The sequence below is a fragment of the Taudactylus pleione genome, unplaced genomic scaffold, assembly GCF_031769625.1.
Source record: "Taudactylus pleione unplaced genomic scaffold, aTauple2 ptg000160l, whole genome shotgun sequence".
Lineage (NCBI taxonomy): Eukaryota > Metazoa > Chordata > Amphibia > Anura > Myobatrachidae > Taudactylus > Taudactylus pleione.
Window position 1 is genome coordinate 686,219 of NW_028284562.1, and position 25,878 is coordinate 712,096.

Sequence of the window (25,878 nt, forward strand, 5' to 3'; positions counted from 1 at the left end):
GCCACCACACATGTACAGTTCCCTCTGATCCTCCTGTCCCTGCAGCCACCACACATGTACAGTTCCCTCTGATACTCCTGTCCCTGCAGCCACCACACATGTACAGTTCCCTCTGATACTCCTGTCCCTGCAGCCACCACACATGTACAGTTCCCTCTGATACTCCTGTCCCTGCAGCCACCACACATGTACAGTTCCCTCTGATACTCATTCCCTGCAGCCACCACACATGTACAGTTCCCTCTGATACTCATTCCCTGCAGCCACCACACATGTACAGTTCCCTCTGATCCTCCTGTCCCTGCAGCCACCACACATGTACAGTTCCCTCTGATACTCATTCCCTGCAGCCACCACACATGTACAGTTCCCTCTGATCCTCCTGTCCCTGCAGCCACCACACATGTACAGTTCCCTCTGATACTCATTCCCTGCAGCCACCACACATGTACAGTTCCCTCTGATACTCATTCCCTGCAGCCACCACACATGTACAGTTCCCTCTGATACTCATTCCCTGCAGCCACCACACATGTACAGTTCCCTCTGATCCTCCTGACCCTGCAGCCACCACACATGTACAGTTCCCTCTGATACTCATTCCCTGCAGCCACCACACATGTACAGTTCCCTCTGATACTCATTCCCTGCAGCCACCACACATGTACAGTTCCCTCTGATACTCATTCCCTGCAGCCACCACACATGTACAGTTCCCTCTGATCCTCCTGTCCCTGCAGCCACCACACATGTACAGTTCCCTCTGATACTCATTCCCTGCAGCCACCACACATGTACAGTTCCCTCTGATCCTCCTGTCCCTGCAGCCACCACACATGTACAGTTCCCTCTGATACTCATTCCCTGCAGCCACCACACATGTACAGTTCCCTCTGATACTCATTCCCTGCAGCCACCACACATGTACAGTTCCCTCTGATCCTCCTGTCCCTGCAGCCACCACACATGTACAGTTCCCTCTGATACTCCTGTCCCTGCAGCCACCACACATGTACAGTTCCCTCTGATACTCCTGTCCCTGCAGCCACCACACATGTACAGTTCCCTCTGATACTCATTCCCTGCAGCCACCACACATGTACAGTTCCCTCTGATCCTCATTCCCTGCAGCCACCACACATGTACAGTTCCCTCTGATCCTCCTGTCCCTGCAGCCACCACACATGTACAGTTCCCTCTGATACTCATTCCCTGCAGCCACCACACATGTACAGTTCCCTCTGATCCTCCTGTCCCTGCAGCCACCACACATGTACAGTTCCCTCTGATACTCATTCCCTGCAGCCACCACACATGTACAGTTCCCTCTGATACTCATTCCCTGCAGCCACCACACATGTACAGTTCCCTCTGATACTCATTCCCTGCAGCCACCACACATGTACAGTTCCCTCTGATACTCATTCCCTGCAGCCACCACACATGTACAGTTCCCTCTGATCCTCCTGTCCCTGCAGCCACCACACATGTACAGTTCCCTGATACTCATTCCCTGCAGCCACCACACATGTACAGTTCCCTCTGATCCTCCTGTCCCTGCAGCCACCACACATGTACAGTTCCCTCTGATACTCATTCCCTGCAGCCACCACACATGTACAGTTCCCTCTGATACTCATTCCCTGCAGCCACCACACATGTACAGTTCCCTCTGATACTCCTGTCCCTGCAGCCACCACACATGTACAGTTCCCTCTGATACTCCTGTCCCTGCAGCCACCACACATGTACAGTTCCCTCTGATACTCATTCCCTGCAGCCACCACACATGTACAGTTCCCTCTGATACTCATTCCCTGCAGCCACCACACATGTACAGTTCCCTCTGATCCTCCTGTCCCTGCAGCCACCACACATGTACAGTTCCCTCTGATACTCATTCCCTGCAGCCACCACACATGTACAGTTCCCTCTGATCCTCCTGTCCCTGCAGCCACCACACATGTACAGTTCCCTCTGATACTCATTCCCTGCAGCCACCACACATGTACAGTTCCCTCTGATACTCATTCCCTGCAGCCACCACACATGTACAGTTCCCTCTGATCCTCCTGTCCCTGCAGCCACCACACATGTACAGTTCCCTCTGATACTCCTGTCCCTGCAGCCACCACACATGTACAGTTCCCTCTGATACTCAGTCCCTGCAGCCACCACACATGTACAGTTCCCTCTGATACTCCTGTCCCTGCAGCCACCACACATGTACAGTTCCCTCTGATACTCATTCCCTGCAGCCACCACACATGTACAGTTCCCTCTGATACTCATTCCCTGCAGCCACCACACATGTACAGTTCCCTCTGATCCTCCTGTCCCTGCAGCCACCACACATGTACAGTTCCCTCTGATATTCATTCCCTGCAGCCACCACACATGTACAGTTCCCTCTGATCCTCCTGTCCCTGCAGCCACCACACATGTACAGTTCCCTCTGATACTCATTCCCTGCAGCCACCACACATGTACAGTTCCCTCTGATACTCATTCCCTGCAGCCACCACACATGTACAGTTCCCTCTGATCCTCCTGTCCCTGCAGCCACCACACATGTACAGTTCCCTCTGATACTCATTCCCTGCAGCCACCACACATGTACAGTTCCCTCTGATCCTCCTGTCCCTGCAGCCACCACACATGTACAGTTCCCTCTGATACTCATTCCCTGCAGCCACCACACATGTACAGTTCCCTCTGATCCTCCTGTCCCTGCAGCCACCACACATGTACAGTTCCCTCTGATACTCCTGTCCCTGCAGCCACCACACATGTACAGTTCCCTCTGATACTCAGTCCCTGCAGCCACCACACATGTACAGTTCCCTCTGATACTCATTCCCTGCAGCTGTTTGAACATTAGGAGAAGTTTTAGTCACACCTGAAAATTAGTATAAGACAACAGATACTCCTGACAGAAGTTGCCTGTGGGTGGAGGACAGGATTATGTTCTCAGTCAGGATGATAAGCAGCCGCTCTGAAAGCGATCATTCTGCGGTTCTGGTGAGGACAAGGAACATATTACTTTCCAGAGAAAACATCTAGTTTAATACATCTCCATATAAAGACGCGGGACAAATCCAGGATTGTATTCCGCATCATGAAACGCGTGAGCTGCCAAACGATGGATCATACAAATAGTGCAACTTCCACACGTTAGTAATTTACTCTTTGACGCTGTGATGTAGGTTCATTTGATAAAGAAATGTCAGATCTTTGCTAGAGTTTGGGTAGAGACCCCGGAGGTGCAAGAACAATTCCAAACACATAGAAAAGACCAATAAACAGGTTCAACTTGGCTGTTTTCTGCGGAATCCCGGCAAAGTTCTGGCTTCTAAACTGTCGCTCTAGAGAAAATGCCAAGGGGATGGTAAGCAGCGGCAAGGCCATGCTGATGGTGTATCGTGTGGCCAGGAGACAGAATATCACATAGGGGAGAAAGACCAGCAGGTTGTACAGCATGTAGGACAGCATTGGGCCAATGAGAATAGCCATAGTGACGATGCCAGCTTGTCGGTCAGACTCCATGTCCCGAGTGTTATTGCTGTGAAGGATGGCCTCAGTGCTCAGAGCCAGGGGCACGGCATACAGCAAGGGAGTGACTGAAAGGTATCCAACTTGTACGGCATGGGCAAACATGACCGCCAAGGGCCCGAAAGTAATGAGGATTACCAAGTCTCCCAGGGCCACATATTTGAATCCAATTCCTGTGAGAAATAGAAAAAACATCCACAGACCTGTTACAGTACATAGTAATATACATAACAATCCCCCAATAAACAGCACATTATGCTTTCTGTACAGCTAAAGAGGGGTCGCTATCAAGCCTACAAATACACAGAGCAAAGATATCAGGACCTGCATCCAAGTACATCCATATTAACAAAGAAATGCTTTAAAGAAACATGGAAGACAATAAACAATAAGACACAGCTTCTAATCCTGGAATTGGTGCACTAATCCCTGGTCTCCCCTTTATCAGCCTCACACTGCCTCAACGCCACTATGTCAATCACTCCACTGGCTCCCTTCCAAACACAGAAATCAATTTAATCTTCTCACCTTCAAAGCTCTGGCACTCTTTCTCCAACCTCCAGTCAGACGGTGACTATCGCCTCTCGTCTCCAAGGAATGCGCTCTCCCCAACCTTCATCACTTCACACAATCCCTCTAAACTATCCTCTCAAGTGTATTCCACCTCCCTTTTCATGTCTCTTCAGTACCCCCACTACCAAATCCCTGTTTCATGATCTAAACGCTGGGAACCCTCTCCCCTTCCTCCCGTCTCCCCCTCTGTCCTAACCCCACTCCTTCGGCCTCTTTCCCGGTTTCAACTGTCTCTCCCCCATTTTTCCAATCAATCCATTTCTCTAGTCTCCAGCTGTTCCTCTGTCTGTTGCGCGCACGCCCTTTACCTGGCGAGTCATCACAAATGCGACAAGATCTTTGCCAACATGAGAGTAATGGCGTCCACACACGGTATCAACAAGTAATATTACTCAGGTACATAACAAAATAATCATCTACTGTGATTGGTTATTTCATTTATGGAGGTGGCCAAAGCCCATTCTCTAGAACAGCCCCATTTCATTACACCCCGAGCCCTTGGAAAGGGGGATATAACATCTGGTTATGGAATGATGGAGATCCTTACGCAGTAAGTTGCACTATTTTCTTGTCTTACGAGTTCAGAGTTTCCCATTACAATCCAGGTATAAAGGATATCCATGCTCGAGTCCAGATGGTTTAATCTCATTGACTCAGGTACTAATTAAATACTCTGTGCTCAAGCATGGATATTCTTAATACCTGGACTGTGATAGCGGAGCTTGGGAACCTGTCTTGGTCGATTTTAAGGACTCAAAAGCTTTTTGTGAATAGAAAAACTGTACTCTGGTAAAGGTAAAGTGGTCAGTACACATATAATTGAATTGCCCGAGATGTAATTATTAGTTCGACATTTATAATATTAGGGTTAGGCACCAAAGGGAGGGGTAGGGATTAGGCTGCAGGGAGAATGGGGGGGAATCAGGGTTAGGTACTAGAGGGCGGTTTAGCGGTAGGGATCAGTCTGCAGACGGGAGAGTTAGGCTTAGGCTGTGGGAGAGTGGGGGGGGGGAGGGGTGGAATCAGGGTTAGGTACTAGAGGGTGGGTTAGCGGTAGGGATTAGGCTGCAGACGGGAGAGTTAGGCTTAGGCTGTGGGTGAGTGGGGGGGGGGGGAGGGGTGGAATCAGGGTTAGGTACTAGAGGGCGGGTTAGTGGTAGGGATTAGGCTGCAGACGGGAGAGTTAGGCTTAGGCTGTGGGAGAGTGGGGGGGGGGGGGGGAGGGGTGGAATCAGGGTTAGGTACTAGAGGGCGGTTTAGCGGTAGGGATCAGTCTGCAGACGGGAGAGTTAGGCTTAGGCTGTGGGAGAGTGGGGGGGGGAGGGGTGGAATCAGGGTTAGGTACTAGAGGGTGGGTTAGCGGTAGGGATTAGGCTGCAGACGGGAGAGTTAGGCTTAGGCTGTGGGTGAGTGGGGGGGGGGGAGGGGTGGAATCAGGGTTAGGTACTAGAGGGCGGGTTAGTGGTAGGGATTAGGCTGCAGACGGGAGAGTTAGGCTTAGGCTGTGGGAGAGTGGGGGGGGGGGGAGGGGTGGAATCAGGGTTAGGTACTAGAGGGCGGTTTAGCGGTAGGGATCAGTCTGCAGACGGGAGAGTTAGGCTTAGGCTGTGGGAGAGTGGGGGGGAGGTGGAATCAGGGTTAGGTTCTAGAGGGCGGGTTAGCGGTAGGGATTAGGCTGCAGACGGGAGAGTTAGGGTTAGGCACTAGAGGAAGTTAGGGATTATAGATAGGAAATACTTGCTGGAACGCTGGAGGATCAGAGGTCTGACCCGGAAGTGATGGTCACATGACTGTTGGGACCCGGAAGCTGAGCTGGAGCTGCCGCCAAGAGCAGATAAGTCACTACTGGACCACCAGGGATCGACATCCTAACATTAGTGACTACATGGTCAGTGTCAGAATTATCACCATGTGTTGAAAATTCTCAAGCAGACATTATGACTGTCAGAAGACATCACTCTACACCCAGATTGCCTTTGTACTGGTTTGATGACCACAAATGTACAACATGCACTGGGAGAGGCAGTAGCGCTGCGGTGTAGGGGACGGATGCACATGCAGTACATGCACTGGGAGAGGCAGTAGCGCTGCGGTGTAGGGGACGGATGCACTTGCAGTACATGCACTGGGAGAGGCAGTAGCGCTGCGGTGTAGGGACGGATGCACTTGCAGTACATGCACTGGGAGAGGCAGTAGCGCTGCGGTGTAGGGACGGATGCACATGCAGTACATGCACTGGGAGAGGCAGTAGCGCTGCGGTGTAGGGGACGGATGCACATGCAGTACATGCACTGGGAGAGGCAGTAGCGCTGCGGTGTAGGGGACGGATGCACTTGCAGTACACGCACTGGGAGAGGTAGTAGCGCTGCGGTGTAGGGGACGGATGCACTTGCAGTACATGCACTGGGAGAGGCAGTAGCGCTGCGGTGTAGGGGACGGATGCACTTGCAGTACACGCACTGGGAGAGGCAGTAGCGCTGCGGTATACGGGCCGGATGCACTTGCAGTACATGCACTGGGAGAGGCAGTAGCGCTGCGGTGTAGGGGATGGATGCACTTGCAGTACATGCACTGGGAGAGCTAGTAGCGCTGCGATGTAGGGGATGGATGCACTTGCAGTACATGCACTGGGAGAGGCAGTAGCGCTGCGGTGTAGGGGATGGATGCACTTGCAGTACATGCACTGGGAGAGGCAGTAGCGCTGCGGTGTAGGGGACGGATGCACTTGCAGTACACGCACTGGGAGAGGCAGTAGCGCTGCGGTATACGGGCCGGATGCACTTGCAGTACATGCACTGGGAGAGGCAGTAGCGCTGCGGTGTAGGGGATGGATGCACTTGCAGTACATGCACTGGGAGAGCTAGTAGCGCTGCGATGTAGGGGATGGATGCACTTGCAGTACATGCACTGGGAGAGCTAGTAGCGCTGCGATGTAGGGGATGGATGCACTTGCAGTACATGCACTGGGAGAGGCAGTAGCGCTGCGGTGTAGGGGATGGATGCACTTGCAGTACATGCACTGGGAGAGGCAGTAGCGCTGCGATGTAGGGGATGGATGCACTTGCAGTACATGCACTGGGAGAGGCAGTAGCGCTGCGATGTAGGGGATGGATGCACTTGCAGTACATGCAGGCTGTGTTTGCTACTAAATCATAAGCATGATGACAGTAACATTATTATATTAGCTAAAACTTTAATAATTGGGACAATTCCCTCACAAATATGATTAAGATGATTATTGCTCTTATTGAGGTTGGAAAGTTCTCCATAGCAGTAACGTATTATAGGAAACCTACCTCCAGTATAAAGGAATGAACTTGACAATCCCCCAAAGTATATCAAAGCCATGTGTTCCAACTTCAGCTTAGATAGGAAGTACAGACAGCCAGCGCACACACACCCCAGGGTGTAGAGGAAGACACCAAAGCGGACAACGTCTGGGGGCTCCAAGATCTGGTCTACTAGTGTCCTGTCGTCACTTTTCTTGTGGTCGATACCTTTAGAGAAGTCATAGTAAGTGTTCACCAAATTGCCAGCGCCGTGTACAGCCAATACAGCCACGGCACAGACCAAAAACACAAGGAAGTCCAGAGTGCCATCCGAGCGATAGGCAAGAGCACTACCCAAAGCAACGGGTATAAGAGAGGCGCTAAAACTCCAAGGACGAAGGGCCAGAACGTAGGAAGCGCATTTCTGTTTCCAGCCAACGCCCCTTGGCAGCGGCCGTTCTAGAAGTGTCTGTTCAGGGCCATCTGCGCATGAAGTGGAATCTCCTTTGGCGTCGCTGAACTCCTCTGTGCTGATGCTAATGTTATTGATGCACTTGTCGGACTTCATGGTCCCCATTTGTGCAGCGGCAGACGCAGCGGGGTCGAATTTCTGCAAGAAACACAACACAATTTTTTCTAAACAGGAGAAAGGAATGATAAACGGAAATCAGTATCGGTGACCTATACAAAATGTAACAATATACTTGTATAACTGGTCTATGACATGAAACTAGAACATCATGCATGCTATAATCGTATACATTGGGGAAGATTCATCCCGGAGCTATTCAATTCATTGCGGTGTTAGGTCAGGGAAGGCTCGTTCTCGCGTCTTAAACAGGGTGTTTAGGAGCGATAACGGGCATTCCCCGACATTCCAGACACGAAGGGCAGAAAACAGCCTCGCGCCGGGACTTTTGTCGGTTTTCTGCTCTCATCCCCGGAGGGTGATGAGAGCGCGGTGTATTGAATAGCTCCGGGAGCTCACTCCCGGTGCTATTTACATCGCGTTGAATAGAATCGTGCCCATTGTGTATAGAGAATTTACACTATAAGTACTACACATATTATTAGGAATGACTGATATGGATGATGAGTTACTAACACTGAGCCATGTGGGTCTATATTACAATAATCCCTGTGACCGGACGCCTTTCGCCTAAGCCGGCCCTGATCCCTCGCAATGGACCAGGTCTGTATCAGCATACATAAGATGTTACAGCAATTCTTCTCCACACAGGATTTACAAAGATGTACACATACAGAGCTCACAGTCCCTCTTTTTATGTCATTCCTACACACAACATCACAGGGGGGCAAATCCACCCGGTGCTCCTTCTAGCCAATCAGGCTCTCTCATAGAACATAAATAAATACGTCTTACATTTCACAGAAATTAAATCCATTTCCTTGATACCACCCAAAAACATTTGGTTTCCTAAGCACAGACTGAGTTACATATACTGTTCTGAAAAGGTAAATATAATGCAAATCCCTATTACATTCGTCTCTTCACACGTCTATGACTAAACCAGTTTGGGCTTTCTGAGTCTTACACCTTCTAAGCTCTTACACAACATAGAAGCTTCCTAACCACAAACACATGGCTTTCCCCAAACCTGCTGGGGTATTGTACACAGACACACAGGAGTCTCCCTAGCCCGCATTACATAGGAAAGGCTTCTTCAGTCATCACCTAACCCCCCACTGCCAGGCTAGGGTCATTACCATATCCATCCCCACTGCCAGGCTAGGGTCATTACCATATCCATCCCCACTGCCAGGCTAGGGTAATTACCATATCCATCCCTACTGCCAGGCTAGGGTAATTACCATATCCATCCCCACTGCCAGGCTAGGGTCATTACCATATCCATCCCTAGGTGAGGCTGCCAGGCTATAGGGTAATTACCATATCCATCCCTACTGCCAGGCTATAGGTAATTACCATATCCATCCCTACTGCCAGGCTATAGGTAATTACCATATCCATCCCCACTGCCAGGCTAGGGTAATTACCATATCCATCCCTACTGCCAGGCTAGGGTAATTACCATATCCATCCCCACTGCCAGACTATAGGGTAATTACCATATCCATCCCCCTACTGCCAGGCTATAGGTAATTACCATATCCATCCCTACTGCCAGGCTAGGGTAATTACAATATCCATCCCTAGGTGAGGCTGCCAGGCTATAGGGTAATTACCATATCCATCCCCACTGCCAGGCTAGGGTCATTACCATATCCATCCTTAGGTGAGGCTGCCAGGCTATAGGGTAATTACCATATCCATCCCCACTGTCAGGCTATAGGGTAATTACCATATCCATCCCTACTGCCAGGCTAGGGTAATTACCATATCCATCCCCACTGCCAGGCTAGGGTAATTACCTTATCCATCCCTAGGTGAGGCTGCCAGGCTAGGGTAATTACCAAATCCATCCCTAGGTGAGGCTGCCAGGCTAGGGTAATTACCATATCCATCCCCACTGCCAGGCTAGGGTAATTACCATATCCATCCCTAGGTGAGGCTGCCAGGCTATAGGGTAATTACCATATCCATCCCCACTGCCAGGCTATAGGGTAATTACCATATCCATCCCTACTGCCAGGCTATAGGTAATTACCATATCCATCCCTACTGCCAGGCTAGGGTAATTACCATATCCATCCCTAGGTGAGGCTGCCAGGCTATAGGGTAATTACCATATCCATCCCTACTGCCAGGCTATAGGTAATTACCATATCCATCCCTACTGCCAGGCTATAGGTAATTACCATATCCATCCCTAGGTGAGGCTGCCAGGCTATAGGGTAATTACCATATCCATCCCCACTGCCAGGCTAGGGTCATTACCATATCCATCCCTAGGTGAGGCTGCCAGGCTATAGGGTAATTACCATATCCATCCCCACTGCCAGGCAATAGGGTAATTACCATATCCATCCCCACTGCCAGGCTATAGGGTAATTACCATATCCATCCCTACTGCCAGGCTAGGGTAATTACCATATCCATCCCCACTGCCAGGCTAGGGTAATTACCTTATCCATCCCTAGGTGAGGCTGCCAGGCTAGGGTAATTACCAAATCCATCCCTAGGTGAGGCTGCCAGGCTAGGGTAATTACCATATCCATCCCCACTGCCAGGCTAGGGTAATTACCATATCCATCCCTAGGTGAGGCTGCCAGGCTAGGGTAATTACCAAATCCATCCCTAGGTGAGGCTGCCAGGCTAGGGTAGTTACCAAATCCATCCCTAGGTGAGGCTGCCAGGCTAGGGTAGTTACCAAATCCATCCCTAGGTGAGGCTGCCAGGCTAGGGTAATTACCATATCCATCCCTAGGTGAGGCTGCCAGGCTAGGGTAAGTACCATATCCATCCCTAGGTGAGGCTGCCAGGCTATAGGGTAATTACCATATCCATCCCTAGGTGAGGCTGCCAGGCTAGGGTAATTACCATATCCATCCCTAGGTGAGGCTGCCAGGCTATAGGGTAATTACCATATCCATCCATAGGTGAGGCTGCCAGGCTATAGGGTAATTACCATATCCATACCCACTGCCAGGCTAGGGTAATTACCATATCCATCCCTAGGTGAGGCTGCCAGGCTATAGGGTAATTACCATATCCATCCCTAGGTGAGGCTGCCAGGCTATAGGGTAATTACCATATCCATCCCTAGGTGAGGCTGCCAGGCTATAGGGTAATTACCATATCCATCCCTAGGTGAGGACATCTAATGAGCAGTTTGTCTCCAGAGGTCAGGACATGTTACATTTCTATAAGTGCATTTACACCCATATTACACACAAATATATATTCACACATGTCATAGACTATACTACTTTACTTTATACACCAATGCATTGCAGATGCAGTGCTTTACCGCAAAATGTGTATATTAATACAGGTTACTGTGAACCATGTGCAGTGTGCTTTTATACTGTCCCTTTAACGGTTTCAGCGCTGGCCGCAGTGGGAGCTGGCTCTCCCTGTCCCGCAGAGGCCATGACACACTCTACCTACACTCCCCCAGTGCAGCAGGTCCTGGCCGTGACATGTAAAGCATTAAAAACACACTTATCACTCAGCGTGTAGCGCAGAGTATACATTTACAATGGGCGCCTGGCGCCTTTTTGTCCTTTTAAAAATGGCGGCACAGCACGGGGGTTAACCCCTTCAGTGCTGTGGCAGCCATTAACCCCGTGTGGCCTGCCTCCGGCCACACTTCTCCCCCCCCCTCAAGCGGGCTACCAGAGGGCCATGTCCCAACGATTTGGCTCCTGGTCCCGCAGTCTCTTGGGGGGTTGAGGGAAACTACCTGGGGGGCTTCGGCTCTGGCCTTGACAGTTCATGCATATTGCAGTGGGCCTTTCCTTGTCGGTGCACAATGTCCAAATAGTCACACTGAAGTCCAAGGCTCCACCACAACAGTCTGTCCGTTACTCTTTTGGGGGACCAGTCGCACACATAGTGCTGAAGGTGGTCCAATGCCCAAACAATTTCCAACCACTGTGTTCCAATTGTGGCATACCCCACCTCCCACCATAGCAGTATCTTGCTCAAACAAGCCAAAGGGTGCTCCTGCCCATCTGGCTCCGTACTGCTCCCAGTCCGTGCAATGACGCATTAGTTCGTACCACAATGTCCTGGCCTTGAATTTGCCCCATCTGCACTGGAGCTAGTACCAGAGTCTCCTCGAACGACTGGAATGCCAACTCACATGCGGGTATCCAGTCCACTGACTTGGGAAGTCCCTCCCTGGTCAATTCTGTAAGGGGTGTCACTACAGCACTAAGGTCAGGGACAACTCATCCGTAGGGCCTTACAGTTTCTAAGGTCAGTACCTGTCTTGGGGTTGTGGGACGGGGACAGTTTCTGGTTGCCTCCAGCCCCACTGGTCTGGGCCTACCACTGTCTCCCCCCACACTATACCCTGGGAACTGCACCTCTGTCATCTCCACCTGGCATCTGTCTGTACTACCTGTCAGACCTGCCCTACTATCCTCCTCCAATGACCTATGACTAAGGGAACCTACCCTGTCACCTAGGTCTCCTCTCACCACCTTGTCCGCTACCTGTTCCACAGTGATGGCGGACAGATCACCAGCCTCTGAGCTCAGTGTGACATCCACCACGGGTAGGCTGCATGTCTTCCCCGATCTACTTGGCACAAGCAGGGGACCTTGCTCCCTAACTGGCCTATCCCCTTCTACCTTCCTGGCTACCCTGTACCTTAACCCTCCCCGCCAGGTAACACTCACTGCCGCTATCCCTGAAAGGCCGCTGCCAGCTTGGCACGATATGCCTTCCAGATATGGGTCAGCAAGATGAGCTTCCCTGAACTCCTGTCTGGGGCCCTCACTTCCTTCTAAGTAGGGACATTCTACAGGGGGATATGGGTTGGGATCGCTAGGGTCAGTTTGGTTGAGGTCAGTCAAAGAGAAGTCAGTGTGGTCACTCATACTCACCGCCGGAGTTGGCAAACCACTAGGGATAGGAGCATCACTGGGCACCATCACAGGATCCAACGAGCCGGAACCAACATCCTCTACGGCCCCTAGCAACGCAGGCATACCAGAGGCAAAAGGCATGCTGGGTAGATGTGGTGATCTAGCCGCTGTAAGCTTTTCCTCTGGGCTGGTTGATGCTGTGGTAAACTGCGCAGGCAGTTGTCTAGCCGCTGTAATCTTTTCCTCTGGGCTGGTTGATGCTGTGGTAAGCTGTGCTGGCAGTTGTCTAGCCGCTGTGGTCTTTTCCTCTGGGCTGGGCTGTTCTGGTGCAGTTGATGTAGACTATGATCCGGAAACTTGACTCCGGGTGATGGCGTCAGCAAACGTGGTAACGATTCCACCACCAAGGTCATTCCCCAGGACCACATCAGTTGGAAGGCCATCCATGACGGCAACATCCCTCAACTCTGGGCCAGCTCCCCAGTCCAGGTAGACTCTCGCCACAGGTACCTCTCGCTCCACTCCGCCTGCCACGGTCACTTTGGTAGTGCGACCTGGCAGTACTGCAGCAGGATCAATAAGGCAGGGGCTCACAACAGTGATTGAGGCCCCAGAGTCTCTTAATCCTCGACCCTGCAGGGGCCCCACTTGGACCGTCTGCAGGTGCTGCCACATATTTTGGGGTGGCCCCTTGGCCATGCAGGTGACTCTCTCCGTAGAGTTCACCTGATTCTCCCCACACTCCATTGGACTGGCTGGAGTAGGAACAGTCTCTTTGGGCTCACCTCCTCAGGTCAGGCAAGCAAGCCAGGCTCCAGCATTCGGATTTGGGGCACAAGTCTGGGGTGCTTGGGGTGTGGGACAGTTCATCCTCAGATGTCCGATTTTCCCACAGTCATAACACTTCTTGACCAGTCGGGGCCCCGGTGGTCTCTGATGATTTGCAGGGACAGGGCAGGGCGATTGCTGGCCAAGAGCACCCGGGTTGGAGGATGCCCGCTTTGGGGGGTGATGAGCAGAAGAGGGGTGTTCCCCTGGTTGTACAGTCCATTGGGGTTGGCTGCTAGTCGGGCGCTTCTGCCCTTGTGGCCGAATTGCCACATACTTGTCTGCTAGCTGGGCTGCCATCTTCAAGCTGGGTGGCTCCCGGTCTAGCACCCACTCCTTCACCTCTAGGGCGCACCTACGGTAGAACTGCTCTTGGCATAGCATATCAATCAGTGCGTCCCAGGTAGTGGCACCAGATCCCTTTACCCACTTCACCACGTACTGCCTCAGCTGAGTGGCAAACTGCTCATAGGTGCTAGTAGGGTTCTTGGGCAAGTCCCGGAACTTTTTCCTGTAGGACTCAGGAGTGACAAAGTATCGCTGTAGTAGGGCCCTTACAATTTCATCATAGTCACTGCAGTCCTCGGTGGCCACTCCTCGATAGGCCTCCAGGGCCTCTCCGTGCAGTGTGGGCACCAGGTGTCTGACCCACTCCTGCTTGGGTAAATTGTGTAGTTTACAAGTCAATTCAAATACTTGCAAATGTCCATCAATGTCCCCATTGCTGTCTGCAAACTGGATACGATCTGATCCCGGTACAGCAGTCTGCAACGGTCCTTGGGGTACCACGGCCCGTGGTGCCCGCTCGTCATGCCACATCCGAATGATAAGCATACGTTCTTGTTCCATTGCCTTTTCTCCCAATTCCACTAGCCGCTCCGCTAGGGTATCCATTCGTTGGGATCCCTGCCATGCTGGGGAATGCTGGGAAACATAACTGCTGCGACAGGGGGCGGGACTTGTTGCTCTCACCACGTTCTGAGGGGTGTCCATTGTTACGGTGGCCGCACTTTCCACCTTCGTCTGCTGCAACTTCATTCCGCTGTAATCAGTCATCCTGCGCGTTCTCCTGAACTGCAGTTACTCCTCTCCTGAGTAACTCGACTTCTCTCGTCGGGTGACCGAAAAGCCGCCTGGGATTATCCCACCGCTATGCCACCAGATGTGACCGGACGCCTTTCGCCTAGGCCGGCCCTGGTCACGGGTTTGGCGCTTTTGGACTCCCACTCGCCACTCACCGCCTGTCACTGACTCTGCCCACTTCGCCGTGGGCGTGTAACGATGCTGCCACCACCAAACTCTACCATCGGTGTTTGGAACCGCTTTTTACGTACAATCAGGCTCCTACGTCGGCACCTGGAACCGCTTCTGCTGCGTATGCATTTGACTAGCTGCGGACACACCTCCTGTTTGGTGTCGGCTGTTCCCACCTGATCCCTCACAATGGACCAGGTCTGCACGGTAGCTGGCAGAGGGCTTGAACTTGGAGTAACGGAGCTCTAACCCAGAACAGCAGGAGAACGGAATAGTGTTTTGCGCAATTCTGTTGGTCGCAGGATACAGATGTAATAGAATTTAATGGCAAAGGTGTTTATTGCTCTCAGTCTTAAAAAAGACCCTCCCTTCAGATTGAAGGGGAATAATCAGCATACATAAGAGGTTACAGCAATTCTTCTCCACACAGGATTCACAAGGATGTACCACATACAGGAATCTTATCAGCAGCTCTTCTCCTCATAGAAGTTACAGGGTTGTACACATACAGGGCTCACAGTCCCTCTTTTTATGTCATTCTTACACACAACATCACAGGGGGGCAAATCCACCCGGTGCTCCTTCCAGCCAATCAGGCTATCTCATAGAACATAAATAAATACGTCTTACATTTCACAGAAATTAAATCCATTTCCTTGATACCACCCAAAAACATTTGGTTTCCTAAGCACAGACTGAGTTACATATACTGTTCTGAAAAGGTAAATATAATGCAAAGTCCTATTACATTCAGCTCTTCACATGTCTATGACTAAACCAGTTTAGGCTTTCTGAGTCTTACACCTTCTAAGCTCTTACACAACATAGAAGCTTCCACTGCCAGGCTATAGGGTAATTACCATATCCATCCCCACTGCCAGGCCAGGGTAATTACCATATCCATCCCCACTGCCAGGCTATAGGGTAATTACCATATCCATCCCTAGGTGAGGCTGCCAGGCTATAGGGTAATTACCATATCCATCCCTAGGTGAGGCTGCCAGGCTATAGGGTAATTACCATATCCATCCCTAGGTGAGGCTGCCAGGCAATAGGGTCATTACCATATCCATCCCTAGGTGAGGCTGCCAGGCAATAGGGTCATTACCATATCCATCCCTAGGTGAGGCTGCCAGGCTATAGGGTAATTACCATATCCATCCCTAGGTGAGGCTGCCAGGCTATAGGGTAATTACCATATCCATCACTAGGTGAGGCTGCCAGGCTAGGGTAATTACCATATCCATCCCTAGGTGAGGCTGCCAGGCTAGGGTAATTACCATATCCATCCCTAGGTGAGGCTGCCAGGCTAGGGTAATTACCATATCCATCCCTAGGTGAAGCTGCCAGGCTATAGGGTAATTGCCATATCCATCCCAAGGTGAGGCTGCCAGGCTAGGGTAATTGCCATATCCATCCCTAGGTGAGGCTGCCAGGCTATAGGGTAATTACCATATCCATCCCTAGGTGAGGCTGCCAGGCTATAGGGTAATTACCATATCCATCCCTAGGTGAGGCTGCCAGGCTAGGGTAATTACCATATCCATCCCTAGGTGAGGCTGCCAGGCTATAGGGTAATTACCATATCCATCCCTAGGTGAGGCTGCCAGGCTATAGGGTAATTACCATATCCATCCCTAGGTGAGGCTGCCAGGCTATAGGGTAATTACCATATCCATCCCTAGGTGAGGCTGCCAGGCTATAGAGTAATTACCATATCCATCCCTAGGTGAGGCTGCCAGGCTATAGGGTAATTACCATATCCATCCCTAGGTGAGGCTGCCAGGCTATAGGGTAATTACCATATCCATCCCTAGGTGAGGCTGCCAGGCTATAGGGTAATTACCATATCCATCCCTAGGTGAGGCTGCCAGGCTATAGGGTAATTACCATATCCATCCCTAGGTGAGGCTGCCAGGCTATAGGGTAATTACCATATCCATCCCTAGGTGAGGCTGCCAGGCTATAGGGTAATTACCATATCCATCCCTAGGTGAGGCTGCCAGGCAATAGGGTCATTACCATATCCATCCCTAGGTGAGGCTGCCAGGCTATAGGGTAATTACCATATCCATCCCTAGGTGAGGCTGCCAGGCTATAGGGTAATTACCATATCCATCCCTAGGTGAGGCTGCCAGGCTAGGGTAATTACCATATCCATCCCCACTGCCAGGCTATAGGGTAATTACCATATCCATCCCCACTGCCAGGCTATAGGGTAATTACCATATCCATCCCCACTGCCAGGCTATAGGGTAATTACCATATCCATCCCCACTGCCAGGCTATAGGGTAATTACCATATCCATCCCCACTGCCAGGCTATAGGGTAATTACCATATCCCTCCCCACTGCCAGGCTATAGGGTAATTACCATATCCATCCCTAGGTGAGGACATCTAATGAGCAGTTTGTCTCCAGAGGTCAGGACATGTTACATTTCTATAAGTGCATTTACACCCATATTACACACAAATATATATTCACACATGTCATAGACTATACTACTTTACTTTATACACCAATGCATTGCAGATGCAGTGCTCTACCGCACAATATGTGTATATTAATAATACAGGTTACTATGACCCATGTGCAGTGTGCTTTTATACTGTCCCTTTAACGGTTTCAGCGCTGGCCGCAGTGGGAGCTGGCTCTCCCTGTCCCGCAGAGGCCATGACACACTCTACCTACACTCCCCCAGTGCAGCAGGTCCTGGCCGTGACATGTAAAGCATTAAAAACACACTTATCACTCAGCGTGTAGCGCAGAGTATACATTTACAATGGGCGCCTGGCGCCTTTTTGTCCTTTTAAAAATGGCGGCACAGCACGGGGGTTAACCCCTTCAGTGCTGTGGCAGCCATTAACCCCGTGTGGCCTGCCTCCGGCCACAATCCCCATCTGTAATTGTTTGTTAGATACACACTGTAGCAAGTGGTTTCTAGCACCATCTGGTACTGATACTCTGTCATTTATAACATCACACCCGGTACAGGGTATAATGTGCTTAACATCGGGTATATAATAACACAGGGTACAATGGGCATCCTGCAAGGTATATAGTAACAGGGTATAATGGGCATCACGCAGGGTATATAACAGGGTATAATGGGCATCACGCAGGGAATATAAAACAGGGTATATAATAACAGGGTATAATGGGCATCACGCAGGGTATATAGTAACACAGGGTATATAAGAATACAGGGTATAATGGGCATCAATCAAGTTATATAATAACAGGGTATATAATAACACAGGGTATAATAGGCATCACGCAGAGTATATAACACAGGGTATATAATAACAGGGTATAATGGGCATCACGCAGGGTATATAGTAACAGGTTATAATGGGTATCAATTAGGATATATAATAACACAGGGTATATAGTAACAGGGTATAATGGGCATCACGCAGGGTATATAGTAACACAGGGTATAATGGGAATCACGCAGGGTATATAGTAACACAGGGTATAATAGTAACAGGATATAATAGGCATCACGCAGGGTATATAACAACAGGGTATAATGGGCATCATGCAGGCTATATAATAACACAGGGTATAATGGGCATCATGCAGGCTATATAGTAACACAGGTTATATAATAACCCAGGGTATAATGGGCATCATGCAGGGTATATAATAACACAGGGTATAATGGGAATCACGCAGGATATATAGTAACGGTATAATAGGCATCATGCAGGGTATATAGGAACAGGGTATAATGGGCATCATGCAGTCTATATAGTAACACAGGGTATATAATAACAGGGTATAATGGGCATCATGCAGGGTATATAGTAACAGGGTAAAATAGGCATCATGCCGGGTATATAGTAACAGGGTATAATGGGCATTATGCAGGGTATATAGTAACAGGGTATAATAGGCATCATGCAGGGTATATAGTAACAGGGTATAATAGGCATCATGCAGGGTATATAAGAACAGGGTATAATGGGCATTATGCAGGGTATATAGTAACAGGGTATATAATAACACAGGGTATAATGGGCATCACGCAGGGTATAAAAACACAGGGTGTAATGGGCATCATGCAGGGTGTATAGGGCATTAAACAGGGCATATAACAGTGTTGGCTAACCTTGACACTCCAGCTGTTGTGGAACTATATATCCCAGCATGCCCTGCCACAGTTTTAGCATGCCCTAATAGCAAAACTGTAGCAGTGCATGCTGGGTTATGTAGTTCCATAACAGCTGGAGTATCAAGGTTAGCCAACACTGGTATATAATAACACAGGTTATAATGGGCATCACGCAGGGTATATAACACAGGGTATAATGGGCACCATGCAGGGTATATAACAACAGTATATAATAACAGGGTACAATGGGCACCACACAGGGTATACAAGAACACAGGGTATAATGGGCATCACGCAGGGTATATAAGAACACAGGGTATATAATAACACATGGTGTAATGGGCATCATGCAGGGTATAATAACACGTTATAATGGGCATCACGCAGGGTATATAGTAACAAGGGGTATAATAGGCATCACGCAGGGTATATAATAACACAGGGTATAATGGGCATCAATCAGGGTTTATAATAACACAAGGTATAATAGGCATCACGCAGGGTATAATAACACAGGGTATAAGGGGCATCACACAGGGTATAAGGGGCATCACACAGGGTATAAGGGGCATCACACAGGGTATATAACACAGGGTATAATGGGCATCACGCAGGGTATATAGTAACACAGGGTATATAAGAACACAGGGTACAATGGGCATCCTGCAAGGTATATAGTAACAGGGTATAATGGGCATCACGCAGGGTATATAACAGGGTATAATGGGCATCACGCAGGGTATATAATAACAGGTTATATAATAACAGGGTATAATGGGCATCACGCAGGGTATATAGTAACACAGGGTATATAAGAATACAGGGTATAATGGGCATCAATCAAGTTATATAATAACAGGGTATATAATTACACAGGGTATAATAGGCATCACGCAGAGTATATAACAGGGTATAATGGGCATCATGCAGGGTATATAGTAACACGGTATAATGGGCATCACGCAGGGTATATAACACAGGGTATATAATAACACGGTATAATGGGCATCACGCAGGGTATATAGTAACAGGTTATAATGGGCATCAATTAGGATATAGAATAACACAGGGTATATAGTAACACAGGGTATAATGGGCATCACGCAGGGTATATAGTAACACAGGGTATAATGGGAATCACGCAGGGTATATAGTAACAAAGGGTATAATGGGCATCATGCAGGGTATATAGCAACACAGGGTATATAATAACAAAGGGTATAATGGGAATCATGCAGGGTATATAATAACAGAATATAATAGGCATCATACAGGGTATATAATAACACAGGGTATTATGGGCATCATGCAGGGTATATAGCAACACAGGGTATATAATAACAGGGTATAATGGGCATCACGCAGGGTATATAGTAACACAGGGTATATAAGAATACAGGGTATAATGGGCATCAATCAAGTTATATAATAACAGGGTATATAATAACAGGGTATAATAGGCATCATGCAGAGTATATAACACAGGGTATAATGGGCATCATGCAGGGTATATAGTAACACGGTATAATGGGCATCAATTAGGATATATAATAACACAGGGTATATAGTAACACAGGGTATAATGGGCATCACGCAGGGTATATAGTAACACAGGGTATAATGGGCATCATGCAGGGTATATAGCAACACAGGGTATAATGGGCATCATACAGGCTATATAGTAACACAGGGTATAATGGGCATCATGCAGGGTATATAATAACAAAGGGTATAATGGGAATCATGCAGGGTATATAATAACACAGAATATAATAGGCATCATACAGGGTATATAATAACACAGGGTATAATGGGCATCATGCAGGGTATATAGCAACACAGGGTATATAATAACAGGGTATAATGGGCATCACGCAGGGTATATAGTAACACAGGGTATATAGTAACACAGGGTATAATGGGCATCATGCAGGGTATATAGTAACACAGGGTATAATGGGAATCACGCAGGGTATATAATAACACAGGGTATAATGGGCATCATGCAGGGTATATAGCAACACAGGGTATATAATAACAGGGTATAATGGGCATCATGCAGGCTATATAGTAACAGGGTATATAATAACACAGGGTATAATGGGCATCATGCAGGATATATAACAACACAGGGTATAATGGGCATCATGCAGGATATATAGTAACAGGGTATAATAGGCATCATGCAGGGTATATAGGAACAGGGTATAATGGGCATTATGCAGGGTATATAGTAACATAGGGTATAATGGGCATCATGCAGGGTATATAACAGGGTATAATGGGCTTTAAACAGGGCATATAACAGAGTGCATAATAACAGGGTATAAAGGGCATTAAACAGGGTATATAACAGTGTTGGCTAATCTTGACACTCCAGCTGTTGTGGAACTACATATCCCAGCATGCCGTGCCACAGTTTTAGCATGCCCTAATAGCAAAACTGTATCAGTGCATGCTGGGTTATGTAGTTCCATAACAGCTGGAGTATCAAGGTTAGCCAACACTGGTATATAATAACACAGGTTATAATGGGCATCACGCAGGGTATATAACACAGGGTATAATGGGCACCACGCAGGGTATATAATAATACAGGGTATATAAGAATAAAGGATATAATGGGCACCACGCAGAGTATATAATAACACAGGATATAATGGGTACCACGCAGGGTATATAAGAATAAAGGATATAATGGGCACCACGCAGGGTATATAACACAGGGTTTAATGTACACCACACAGAGTATATAATAACACAGGATATAATGGGCACCACGCAGGGTATATAATAATACAGGGTATATAAGAATAAAGGATATAATGGGCACCACGCAGGGTATATAACACAGGATATAATGGGCACCACACAGGTTATATAACAACACAGGATATAATGGGCACCATGCAGGGTATATAATAACACTGGGTATATAATAACGCAGGGTTTAATGTACACCACACAGGGTATATAATAACACAGGATATAATGGGCACAACGCAGGGTACATAATAGTACACAAGGTTTAATGTGCACCACACAGGGTATATAATAACACAGGATATAATGGGCACCACGCAGAGTATATAATAACACAGGATATAATGGGCACCACTCAGGGTATATAAGAATAAAGGATATAATGGGCACCACGTAGAGTATATAATAACACAGGGTATATAAGAATAAAGGATATAATGAGCACCACGCAGGGTATATAATAATACAGGGTATATAAGAATAAAGGATATAATGGGCACCACGCAGAGTATATAATAACACAGGATATAATGGGCACCACGCAGGGTATATAATAATACAGGGTATATAAGAATAAAGGATATAATGGGCACCACGCAGAGTATATAATAACACAGGGTATATAATAACACAGAATATATAAGAATAAAGGATATAATGGGCACCACGTAGAGTATATAATAACACAGGGTATATAAGAATAAAGGATATAATGGGCACCACGCAGGGTATATAAGAATAAAGGATATAATGGGCACCACGCAGAGTATATAATAACACAGGATATAATGGGCACCACGCAGGGTATATAATAATACAGGGTATATAAGAATAAAGGATATAATGGGCACCACGCAGAGTATATAATAACACAGGATATAATGGGCACCACGCAGGGTATATAATAATACAGGGTATATAAGAATAAAGGATATAATGGGCACCACGCAGAGTATATAATAACACAGGATATAATGGGCACCACGCAGGGTATATAATAATACAGGGTATATAAGAATAAAGGATATAATGGGCACCACGCAGAGTATATAATAACACAGGATATAATGGGCACCACGCAGGGTATATAATAATACAGGGTATATAAGAATAAAGGATATAATGGGCACCACGCAGAGTATATAATAACACAGGATATAATGGGCACCACATAGGGTATATAATAATACAGGGTATATAATAATACAGGGTATATAATAATACAGGGTATAATAGGCACCACGCAGGGTAGGTAATAACACAGGATATATAATAACATAGGATATAATGGGCACCACGCAGAGTATATAATAACACAGGATATATAATAACACAGGATATAATGGGCACCACGCAGGGTATATAATAACACAGGGTATATAAGAATAAAGGATATAATGGGCACCACACAGAGTATATAATAATACAGGATATAATGGGTACCACGCAGGGTATATAAGAATAAAGGATATAATGGGCACCACGCAGGGTATATAACACAGGATATAATGGGCACCACCCAGAGTATGTAATAACACAGGATATAATGGGCACCACGCAGGGTATATAATAACACAGGATATATAATAACACAGGATATAATGGGCACCACGCAGGGTATATAATAACACAGGGTATATAATAACACAGGATATAATGGGCACCACACAGGGTATATAATAACACAGGATATATAATAACACAGGATATAATGGGCACCACACAGGGTATATAATAACACAGGATATATAATAACACAGGATATAATGGGCACCACGCAGGGTATATAATAACACAGGGTATATAAGAAAAAAGGATATAATGGGCACCACGCAGAGTATATAATAATACAGGATATAATGGGTACCACGCAGGGTATATAAGAATAAAGGATATAATGGGCACCACGCAGGGTATATAACACAGGATATAATGGGCACCACGCAGAGTATGTAATAACACAGGATATAATGGGCACCACGCAGGGTATATAATAACACAGGATATATAATAACACAGGATATAATGGGCACCACGCAGGGTATATAATAACACAGGGTATATAATAACACAGGATATAATGGGCACCACACAGGGTATATAATAACACAGGATATATAATAACACGGGATATAATGGGCACCACACAGGGTATATAATAACACAGGATATATAATAACACAGGATATAATGTGCACCACGCAGGGTATATAATAACACAGGATATAATGGGCACCACGCAGGGTATATAATAACACAGGGTATATAAGAATAAAGGATATAATGGGCACCACGCAGAGTATATAATAATACAGGATATAATGGGTACCACGCAGGGTATATAAGAATAAAGGATATAATGGGCACCACGCAGGGTATATAACACAGGATATAATGGGCACCACGCAGAGTATGTAATAACACAGGATATAATGGGCACCACACAGGGTATATAATAACACAGGGTATATAATAACACAGGATATAATGGGCACCACGCAGGGTATATAATAACACAGGATATATAATAACACAGGATATAATGGGCACCACACAGGGTATATAATAACACAGGATATATAATAACACAGGATATAATGTGCACCACGCAGGGTATATAATAACACAGGATATAATGGGCACCACGCAGGGTATATAATAACACAGGGTATATAAGAATAAAGGATATAATGGGCACCACGCAGAGTATATAATAATACAGGATATAATGGGTACCACGCAGGGTATATAAGAATAAAGGATATAATGGGCACCACGCAGGGTATATAACACAGGATATAATGGGCACCACGCAGAGTATGTAATAACACAGGATATAATGGGCACCACACAGGGTATATAATAACACAGGGTATATAATAACACAGGATATAATGGGCACCACGCAGGGTATATAATAACACAGGATATATAATAACACAGGATATAATGGGCACCACACAGGGTATATAATAACACAGGATATATAATAACACAGGATATAATGTGCACCACGCAGGGTATATAATAACACAGGGTATATAATAACACAGGATATAATGTGCACCACGCAGGGTATATAATAACACAGGATATATAATAACACAGGATATATAATAACACAGGATATAATGTGCACCACGCAGGGTATATAATAACACAGGATATATAATAACACAGGATATAATGTGCACCACGCAGGGTATATAATAACACAGGGTATATAATAACACAGGATATAATGTGCACCACGCAGGGTATATAACACAGGGTATATAATAACACAGGATATATAATAACACAGGATATAATGTGCACCACGCAGGGTATATAATAACACAGGATATATAATAACACAGGATATAATGTGCACCACGCAGGGTATATAATAACACAGGGTACACTCTCTGACACCACCTCCCTGTAGCCCCATCACAGAGAGCAGTGAGAGGGAGTAGCAGGACCCTCATTACCTTTATCCTCTACAGTAAGTGAGATGAGCGGAAATGGTAGGGATGGTAGGGATTGTCCTGTCAGTCAGGTCACCGCAGGAAGCAGAACACTAAGAAAGCGCTATATTTACATTTACACCTCTGGCTCTGCAAGAACTACAAGTCACAGCAACGGCCCGCAGTCAGGTCCTGCTGGGAGAGCGCATCAGCCCCACGTGAGGACGTGTCAGTCACCCAGCTCTCCCCTGCGCCCTGGGCGCCGCCATCTTTGTGTAGCCACCGGATCCCTCCGCGCACTATATAATATAAACCTCATCACACCCTGCACACAGTACATATATACATCACATACCTGAGCTGTGTCCCTCCGCACACTATATAACATGAGCCTCATCACACACTGCACACAGTACATATATACATCACACACCTGAGCTGTGTCCCTCCGCACACTATATAACATGGCCTCATCACACCCTGCACACAGTACATATATACATCACACACCTGAGCTGTGTCCCTCCGCACACTATATATAACATGGCCTCATCACACCCTGCACACAGTACATATATACATCACACACCTGAGCTGTGTCCCTCCGCAC

The 25,878-nt window shown here is 47.5% G+C and overlaps 1 protein-coding gene across 1 annotated transcript; it reads right to left on the minus strand.

Moving 5' to 3' along the window:
- Window positions 1-2,640: 2,640 nt before the first annotated feature.
- On the minus strand, window positions 2,641-25,555 carry UBIAD1 (UbiA prenyltransferase domain containing 1). The gene is made up of 3 exons (XM_088475018.1): window positions 25,293-25,555; window positions 7,422-8,004; window positions 2,641-3,725 (listed from the first exon to the last, which is right to left on the minus strand). Exons 2-3 carry the CDS (start codon window positions 7,969-7,971, stop codon window positions 3,238-3,240), a joined length of 1,038 nt encoding a protein of 345 aa, XP_088331144.1. The 5' UTR covers window positions 7,972-8,004; window positions 25,293-25,555; the 3' UTR covers window positions 2,641-3,237.
- Between the last annotated feature and the right edge of the window lie 323 nt (window positions 25,556-25,878).

Excerpts from the sequence above, each read along its gene's own strand:
- UBIAD1 (XM_088475018.1), bottom strand. The coding sequence starts at position 7,971 with ATGGGGACCATGAAGTCCGACAAGTGCATCAATAACATTAGCATCAGC. Across the intron at positions 3,726-7,421 it reads TTCATTCCTTTATACTGGAG|GAATTGGATTCAAATATGTG; the intron begins GTAGGTTTCCTA and ends TATTTCTCACAG.